Source organism: Theropithecus gelada, chromosome 5 (genome assembly GCF_003255815.1).
Source record: "Theropithecus gelada isolate Dixy chromosome 5, Tgel_1.0, whole genome shotgun sequence".
In the NCBI taxonomy this organism is placed as follows: Eukaryota; Metazoa; Chordata; class Mammalia; order Primates; family Cercopithecidae; genus Theropithecus; species Theropithecus gelada.
Genome location: NC_037672.1, coordinates 136,798,256 through 136,808,176, shown reverse-complemented (window position 1 = coordinate 136,808,176; position 9,921 = coordinate 136,798,256). Strand labels below are relative to the sequence as shown.

The 9,921-nt window shown below is 43.8% G+C and overlaps 1 protein-coding gene across 1 annotated transcript in view; it reads left to right on the top strand.

The window, feature by feature from the left end:
* The window catches only part of SETD7 (SET domain containing lysine methyltransferase 7), a 64,267-nt gene extending 54,657 nt beyond the window's left edge, over positions 1-9,610 (top strand). The window contains exon 8 of the mRNA XM_025386143.1: positions 9,040-9,610. Coding sequence (XP_025241928.1) covers positions 9,040-9,082 — 43 coding nt within the window. The 3' untranslated portion in view covers positions 9,083-9,610. The remainder of the gene's footprint in view (positions 1-9,039) is intronic.
* Positions 9,611-9,921: the final 311 nt, after the last annotated feature.

Below are 9,921 nucleotides of genomic sequence, written 5' to 3'. Positions count from 1 at the left end.
AAGTGAAAGATACGGCAACTTTCATGGGTTAAGACGATTGATATGGGCCCAAGGGTTGTAGAATGAGGTAATGTGAAAATCAAGACAAAATTATGTTAGACCAAATTAGTAACCATCCCATCTATACTAATGGGATGGTTACTAATTAGTATAGTAACCACCCCATTAGTATAGATGGGATGGTTACTAATATCTGCCTTTGGGTTTTTTAAATGTTCGGAATCATTCAGACTGCTAGTTTATATTAAATGTGAAATTATTTCAGCAGTCATCTCTAGAACTAGGTAACAGCTATCGAAAGACTATGCTATAGTTTCATTTAGTTTCAACTCAGCATCTCACTGATTTGGGGTTGTTCAGTAAAAAGGCTGTAGTTGAAAAATAAGAGGAAGAAGAGGAAATTCTGTTCCTCTTCTTGAAGCAGAAAAAAAAGAAAAAATAGAAAAGGGGGTTCTGCTCCAAAAGTAGTTCAGAAAATGACTGTTACCTTGCAGATAGATAGATAGATACAGATAGATGATAGATAGATAGATATAGATAGATGATATAGATAGATATAGATAGATGATGATTATATATAGATAGAGATAGAGATAGGTAGATATAGATAGGTGATAGATATAGAGTTAGATGATATATATAGATAGATATAGACAGATGATAGATAGATATAGACAGATAGAGATAGAGATAGATATAAATAGAGACAGAGATAGATAGATGATAGATATAGAGATAGATAGATAGATAGACAGATATAGATAGATCATGGTAATTCCCTCACAACATAGTGGTATGCTCGGTAAATGTGTTTTTCCTAAAGTTTTATTTATTTACAAAAACCGAAAGCCAGGGTTTTGAATTTAGAGCTTCACTTCTTATAATGTACATAGAAAACGATTAATGGATCCATCTAGATTGCTACCACATTTTTACTTCTGTAAGTATCAAAATGCTTCCAGCTTCAAGAAACATCAAAGCCCAACTCAGTATGGCCTACGTAATAAAGAAGGTTTACTAATTCGCATAACAAGAAGTGCTGAGTATCCCTACAGTTAATTCAGCAGCCTCACCAAGTTCTTCCCATCTTTCCACTCTGCTATTCTCAGCTTGTCTGCTTTGCCTTCAGGAGCTAGCTCACCTCACAGCCACGACATGGCTGCCTGGGTTTCAGCCATCACAGCCAATTTGGCAACATCCAATAGATGAAAAGGAAAATCTCTTCTATGGCCTCTCTCACTGAGAAAACCTAAGCCAATCACTGGCAATGGCTACAGGGGCACTATGATTATCTGAGTGAAGCATATGGCTGTGTAGCCTGAACCAGTTTGGGGCTCTCCCAGCAAGTAGGAAAGGGAAATGATAGTTGGGGTAACCACTCACAGTGTCTGCCTCATTTGCATCATGAGTTTTGTTTTCTTATTTTCCTCAGAGAAGAAGAGAGGTTAGTCTCTTCAAATAAATTAAATAAATAGATTTTAAAAAATAATTCAAATCAATTTGTCAGTGGGGGCTGTGGAGGAGTGTATACAAAGATATATTTATCTAGAGTTTATCAGGCAGTTTTAAGTGTTTTAGATTATTCATTTAATCTTTTCAACAACCATATGATATAGGTACCGTTACCACACCATTTTACAGGAAGAAAAACTGAGGCATAGAGATGTTAAGGTACATGGTCGCAGAACTAGGAAGCCATAGAGGCAGAGTCTGAAGCCGGGCAGCTGGGCTCCTGGCTGCTCTCCTAACCATACTTATGGGAGCTCTCTCTCCTACCCTTCTCTCTTCTTGCTCTCCATGGGTTAAGGCCAACCTTTAATATCCTGGTCTTCCTTGCCCTTGATCATCATCCACTTAGCCTACCGATCAGCTGATCTTTCTGACTGGGTCCCTCTTTGATCCAATCCATGCAACACACAGACCAGCTTCTTTTTTTTCTTTTTTTCTGAGACGGATTCTCACTCTTTCGCCCAGACTGGAGTGCAGTGGTGCGATTTCAGCTCACTGCAACCTCTGGCTCCCAAGTTCAAGCAACTCTCCTGCCTCAGGCTCCCGAGTAGCTGGGACTAGAGGAGCATGCCGCCACGCCCGGCTGATTATTTGTATTTTAGTGGAGATGGGGTTTCACCGTGTTGCCCAGGCTGGTCTCAAACTGAGCTCAAGCAATCTGCCCGCCTCAGTCTCCCAAAATGTTAGGATTACAGGTGTGAGCCACCGCTCCCCGCAAGACCAGCTTCTTATAATTTTATACTCAGCCCATTTCTATCCTGATCCCCAACTTCCACCTCCTCTGCCTGGGTTTCCAGCATAGCTTCTCCATCCCATCTTATTTCTCATCCTTTGCCTCCAACACGTGAAGCATCTTCTATTATGGGGTTTCCCTCTTCCCGCCTCTGCTGCTCTCTTCCTGCCTCTCTGCTGTGGCAGAGGGAGGGTTGTGTGGTGGAAAGGACTTGGGATCTGGAGTCAGACTGGTTTCACCCGGGTTTGCCACTGTCTGTGTGATGTTGGGCTTTTGATTGCTCTCTGGCAAATATGGATTTGCTCTGGGGTTCAGAAGACTGTTTGCATGTCCTCTCTCTCTCAATTCCTTCCTGTGCTCCAACCACACCCACCCCCTTGCAGTCCAGGAGAGCCAGGCTTGCCCCACTCTCAGGCATGTCTTTCTCCCAAAGAGCCACAGGCTCTGCCCTTGTGCCCTTCAAGTCTTTGCTGCATGAGGACTTCATTGACCACCCCACTTAAACTGCAACATTCTCCTCCCCCAGCATTCCAAGGCCACTTTACCCTCCTTTATTTTTCACCATGCTTCTCATTACCTTCTAGCATACCGAAGAATTTAGTTATATTATGTTGATTGTTGATTGTCTTTCTCCTCCCTCTAGCATAGACAGGGATTTTAGTTCATTTTATTCACTAACATATCCTTAACATTTGATACACAGTAAGCACTCAATAAATACTTGTAGAGTGAATGCATGAATGGGAGTCAGTAGATTGTAATTAGGAGAATTTTGGTAACTGTCTTAGGTTGAAATCCCAGCCTTGCCATTTCTAGCTATATGACATAACTTCTTTGTGCCTCAGTTTTTTTCTATTTGTAAAATTAAACTATAATGACAACTGGGGGAGGGGGGGAGGATTTAATTTTGACCCATGGAGTGAGCTCACTAACTTTGTCCCGCCTGCTCTGGGATGGGATGCCACCTTTCCAGGCATAGCCACAACCTGCCTCCTTCCAAGCAGTCCCCCAGGAAGCCTGGCCTGACTCTTCGGGACCTGCCCTGTCCCTGCTGCTCTGTCACATGCGGATGGACACTGCCAGACCATTATTGTGTGTTCTCGATTGTTTAATGAGTGAAGCATCTAGCTGGCGGCTCCCTTAGATGACAGGCTCTGCGGGGATCACTAGGCATATCTTCCTGAATGTGCACAAAGCACTTTCTAGGCATGTGATGTGGGAATGACTGAGCTAGAGTACCTTTATTTATTTATTTATTTGGGGGTGTTTTTTTGGAGTACTTTGTAAAATATATATATATTTCAATAGCTTTTGGGGTACAAGTGGTTTTTTGTTACATGGATGAATTATACAGTGGTGAATTCTGAAATGTTAGTGCAGCTATCACCTGAGTAACACACATTGTACCTAATATGTACATTTTTATCCCTAGCTCCCTCCCACCCTCCCCCATCTGAGTCTCTGAAGTCCATTATGTCACTCTGAATGCCTCTGTGTACTCATAGCTTAGCTCCCACTTATAAGTGAAAACATAACGGGTTTTGGTTTTTCACTCCTGAGTTACTTCACTTAAAATAATGGCCTCCAGCTTCATCCAAGTCCAGCACGAATTTCTTAAGCTTTACCACATAGCAGTTCCTCTTCTGGGCCGTTAGCAAATCAGCAGTGAATAAAAACAAAATCCCTGCCTTTGTGGAGCTTGCATTTTAATGAGGGAAACTGACAAGAAGCAAGTAAGTGGTATGGGACAAAGAGAGGGCAATAAAGAGGGTGAGGAGGTGTGCAGAGCCAAGAGGGGTGCTATTTTTTTGTGGGTGAAGGTCAGGGAAGATCTCATTTCCTGAGGGAGAGAACAAATTATGGAGATTCCAGGGGAAACATTTCAGGCTGAGGGGGCCACAGAGAGCCACGAGCTGAGGTGGGAATGCTCAAGGAAGCTCAAGAGGCCAGGGGACCGGCCAGTGGGGAGAGAAGAGAATCAAATTCTACAGAGGCCCCGAAAACCATTTTAAGGACTTTGTTTTAAACTCAGAGTGCAAGGGGAAGCCAACCAGTGAAGTAAAAACACTTTTGTTTGTTTTTAAGAACACTGGCCAGGCACAGTGGCTCACACCTGTAATCCCAGCACTTTGGGAGGCCAAGGCTGGCAGATCACCTGAGGTCAGGAGTTTGAGACCAGCCTGGCCAACTTGGCAAAACCCCGTCTCTACTGAAAATACAAAAACTAGCCGGGTGTGGTGGCGCGTGCCTGTAATCCCATCTACTCAGGAGGCTGAGGCAGGAGAATCGCTTGCACCTGGGAGGCGGAGGTTGCAGTGAGCTGAGATGGCGCCACGGCACTCCAGCCTGGACGACAGAGTGAGACTCCGTCTCAAACAAACAAACAAACAAACAAAAACCACCAGCTTTCTTAAACTTAGTTTACTGCGGGTTCTGAAAATGCTTTTGAAATCGTAATTGCTGTTAGCCCTTTCACTGGAGGGATCTCAGCAGAAGAATGACAATATCTTCCTCCCGCATGTAAAAGGATCACTCAGGCTGTTGTACTGAGAATAGGTTGGAGTGGGAGTAGGGACCCAGGTGGAAGCAGGGGGTTCATGATGATGGTGGGCAGGACAGAGGGGCCATGGTGAGGAGAAGTGGTTGAATTGGGGTGCATCATAGGAGGAAACAGTAGAATGTGCTGAGATGTGGCATTAGGCATTTCACTGATTATTCAGGAATGGTGAGGCCAACAGATCAGGAGACAAATCCCGCTCTCAGAAATTTGCTGAAAAATCAACTCAAAATCAAAAGGCAGATTAATTGGAGAAAAAGCACATACATTTATTTAATGTGAATACACAAAAGCCTTTAGAATGATGATCCAAAGATATAGGGGAAATTGGCCATTTTTATGCTTAGGTTCAATGAAGTATGAAATATGATTGGACAAAAAGGGCACGATCTAATGCTAACAGGCTGAGTGGGGAAACCTAGCCAAACCTCTCCGTCTAGATTCTTCTTGGCCTCTCTGAGCATGCATTCGTTTCTTCTGGGTATGGGGCAGAGTTGTCACAACACAATGGGTTCTTCTTGCCCACTGCCCTGAAAAAAAAAACAATGCACTGAGAACAGCAGATGTTGCAGCAAGGGAAGAATTTTAATGATCACAAGGCCAGCCAAGCAGGAGGACAGGAGAAATTTCTCAAATCTGCCTCCCGGAGAATTTAGAGGCTGGGGTTTTTAAGGGTACTTTGGTGGGAAGGGGGCTGGGGAACTGAAAGGATTGATTGGCTTTGGATAAAATCACAGGGGTGTCTAAATTGTCTTCATGCAGCTGAATCAGTTCCTGGGACTGGGGGGCTGTTGGGACCAGGTGGCATCTCTTGGTCTGCTGAAGCGCTAAATCTGAAAAATATCTCAAAGACTGGTTCTTCAGGTTTCACAGTAGTAATGTTATCTACAGGATTAGTTGGGGAAGTTATAAATCTTGTGACTCTGGGGCAGTAAGCAACTTACAGAAAAATAAGCTCGGCAATGGCAGGTCATTGTTTAACTCAGCCTTTTCTTTAGCAAAGTTCAAGCCTCTACCATAATTCTAACCTCGCGTCCTCTTGTTAGTCTTTACAAATTCGATTTCCATTTTTGAACACGGAGGGGACCAGTTCGAGGAAAGGACTGTTATGGCCTCCACACAAGAATGAGCCAAAGCAAGTTAGCCTGGTAGAAGCAAGATAGTCAGTTATGTCAGATTTCCCTGACTATAATTTTGCAAGGCAACTTTAGGGCCCTTTCTGGAATGGGGGGTCTTCTGACTATAGTCAAACAAGGTAGGTCAGATAATTTCTTTTTCTTTTTGAGACAGAGTCTTGCTTTGTTGCTCAGGCTGGTGTACAGTGGTACAATCTCAGCTCACTGTAACCTCTGCCTCCCTGCGACCTCTGCCTCCCGGGTTCAAACAATTCTCGTGCCTAATTTTTGTATTTGTAGTAGAGACAGGATTTCACCATGTTGGCCAGGCTGGTCTCAAACTCCTGACCTCAAAAGATCTGCCCACCTTGGCCTCCCAAAGTGCTGGGATTACAAGCGTGAGATAATTTCTTTATGGTCAGTTTTTACACAGAAAGGCAGAGGGAAAGTTCAAGTGATATTTTTAGGTTTTATGGCTTTGGGGAAAAATGGTCTGGTTGCCAGGATCTGCCTTGGGGTCTATAGGCAGCCTCTGGGAAGGATGGGACTCAGAGACAGAAGGGCAGGAGAAAGTCAGAGAAAAACCTTTGCTCCTGAAGCTGCCCCTGAGGCCTTCATTTTTGGGTATTGTTTTCTGAAACCCAACAATAGTTTGTTATTCACAGTTCCCAAGAGGAGGAGGCACACCATGTTACAGGGGCCATATGGGGAAGCACCAGGATCAAGTAGGAGGTAGACAGAGTGAAGAGGAAATGTGGGCAAGAGCCTGCATTGTGGTGTCTGCGGGAAGAAATGGAGAGGCAGTCAGCAGGCCTGGGATTGGCTAGCTTGAATAACTTCAATAGATTCTGGGGTATACCGGCTGTCTTTAGCTGTCTGGTACCTGGCCCTGGGGTGATAGTGGCATGGAGTGGAAGAGGCCTGGGAAGGAAGTGCTTGCAGGCACAGAAGCTGATTTGGTTGCATTGCGTGTGAAAGGCGCCAGCCCTTTGCTATGTCTGGGAATCAGCTAGCCCTGGTAAGGGCAGTCCCTCCAGAGCCCGCAAGGCCCTAGATGTCAAAGCATCAGCATTAAAAGACATGCTTTAATATAATAGGAAGTAAGGAATCAGGGATTTTTTGATCTGAGCAACTGAAAGAATGAAGTAATCATTTAGTGCAAATAATGGTCACCACTGATGATACTGATGGTCTTACTGTAAATCTCCTGCACTTTCTCAGTTTTTATTTCTATTTCCAAAACAGTCCATTAATTTCTTCATGGTCCAGCTCCCTCTTGTGGTGAGGATTTATTCTCATACTGTTTCTGACATGCTGTAAAACAAACATCTCTAGGGAAAGGATGATTTAACACATTTTAAAATCTGAACCCAGGAGGTGGAGGTTGCAGTGAGCCAAGATCAGTGCCATTGTACTCCAGTCTGGGTCACAGGGCAAGACTCTGTCTCAAAAAAAAAAAAAAAGAGGGCCAAGCTCGGTGCCTCATGCCTGTAATCCCAGCACTTTAGGAGGCCAAGGTGGGCCGATCACCTGAGGTCGCGAGTTCGAGACCAGGCTGGCCAACATGGTGAAACCCTGTCTCTACTAAAAATACAAAAATTACTGGGTGTGGTGGTGCACGCCTGTAATCCCAGCAACTTGGGAGGCTGAGGCAGGAAAATCGCTTGAACCTGGGAGGCAGAGGTTGCAGTGAGTGAGATCATGCCATTGCACTCCAGCCTGGGCAACAAGAGTGAAACTCTATCTCAAAAAAACAAAACAAAACAAAACAAAACAAAAAAAAATCCCAGCACATTGGGAGGCTGAGGCGGGTGGATCACCTGAGCTCAGGAGTTCAAGACCAGCCTGGCCAACATGGTGAAACCCTGTCTCTACTAAAAATACAAAAATTAGCCGGGCATGGTGGCAGGCGCCTGTAATCCCAGCTACTCAGGAGGCTGAGGCAGGAGAATCGCTTGAACCTGGGAGGCGGAGGTTACAGTGAGCTGAGATCATGCCATTGCACTCCAGCTGGGGGACAAGAGCAAGACTTTGTAAAAAAGAAAAATAAAATTTAAAAAAAAAAAAAACATGAAAACTCAGCTGACATTCTTTCCTATCATCAATTTGAACTTTGATTAGCTAAATTAAGACACCACTTCCAGGGCTTTGTTTATTTATTTATTTTTTTTTTTTTTTGAGATGGAGTTTCGCTCTTGTTGCCCAGGCTAGAATTTAGTAATGATGCAATCTCGGCTCACTGCAACCTCCGCCTCCCATGTTTAAACGATTCTCCTGCCTCAGCCTCCCGAGTAGCTGGGATTACAGGCGCCTGCCACCACATCCGGCTAATTTTTGTGTTTTTAGTAGAGATGGGGTTTCACTCTGTTGGTCAGGCTGGTCTCAAACTCCCGACCTCAGGAGATTTGCCCACCTTGGCCTCCCAAAGTGCTGGGATTGCAGGGATGAGCCACCGCACCCGGGCTTTATTTTTAAACAAGCCCAAATTTCAAGAGGGCTAATAGCACTTCTGGAGCCTACAGTAAACAAAGTTGAACAAAACTGGCTTATCTTTTAAAACAAACAGAAGCATTTCCGTGTCATACAGCTCTTTAAAATCTCTCTCTGCCTAGAGCACAGTTATCTGTAAAACATGGGTTATAAGATTATTAGTACTGGCTGAGCGTTATAGGCGTAAGCCACTGTGCTTGGCCTCTGAAATTTCTTTACATATCAGAATTATTATAGCACTTGGACTCTGTGTGTGTGTGTGTGTGTGTGTGTGTGTGTGTGTACAGGAACACAACTTATCTAGGTAAGATTACAGAACCTACAGCTATGTGGAACACAGCCAGAAACCTGAGACTGAGTGACTTCTGAGCAGTCAATAGCTATTTCAGTTCATGCACTTTACTCTGTAGAAGAACAACCATAACACAGTCCCCGTGGAACATCAGGTTCCAGCCTTAGAGTCTCTGACCCAGTGAAAAGTCAGAGCCAGCAAAAGAGAGAGGATGGAGAAGATTTAGAAAAATGCAGTTGGGTTTCTAAAAGTCTCCTTTTGGCTTTTCAACACCATGGCTTGAGATCTATGTATCTTAATAATCTCTGAAAATGTTGGCAGCCAGTTGCTTCTCCAATTTCAGTGGCCAGAAGAAACACCTGGGAATGTGTAAAAGATGCAGATGATTGGGCTCCGCTCCCAAAGATCCCACATCTGGATCAGGCACCCTGGGCAGAACCCAGAAAAGCTGGCATTCCTCCTTACAGGCAGCCTGAGGGCTGATGCTCATCATGATGTTCCTGAGTAATTAAGAAAAGATAAAAGCGAATGGGGTGTACTCTGCCTAATGATAATGGCAATTGTCAGAACATAGGCTTCCCTCAGGAACTCAAAATCACACTCTGGGAGCCATTTTAAGATCTGAAAAGAGATACCTAATGAGAGAGAAATCAATAAATAAAGTCACCAGAGCGGGGAAAAAGACCCTCAAACCAGCAGGACTTGATTAGATAAAATATCTTTTAAAACAATCAGGATATTTGGAATTTTCTTCAGTCTAATATGGGAGGTAAGGGAAGTGAAGTGTAGGTGTAAATAAAACCAGATTGGCTACATGTGGATAAGGATTTCAGCTGGGTGATGAGTACAAGGAGTTCATGATCTTCTATGTGTGTTTTTATATGTTTTTGAAATCTCCACAATAAAAAAATTACCAAAAAAATTTAACCCAGGTTATTAGGTATAAACATACGGAAAAACAGTGTCACGGAGGCAAACATTTCCTAACTCTGCCCACGCAATCACGCTCCTTGAATTTTCTGGCCCTACTGGCAACTAATCCCTATTATAAAGTGGATATATCAGAGATCATTAAACATTACATTTATATAACTGAAAACTCCCTGATATGGTTTGGATCTGTGTCCCCACCCAAATCTCATCTTGAATTGTAATCCCCACATATGGTGGGAGGGATCTGATAGGAGGTAAGTGAATCATGGGAGTGTTTTCCCCCATGCTGTTC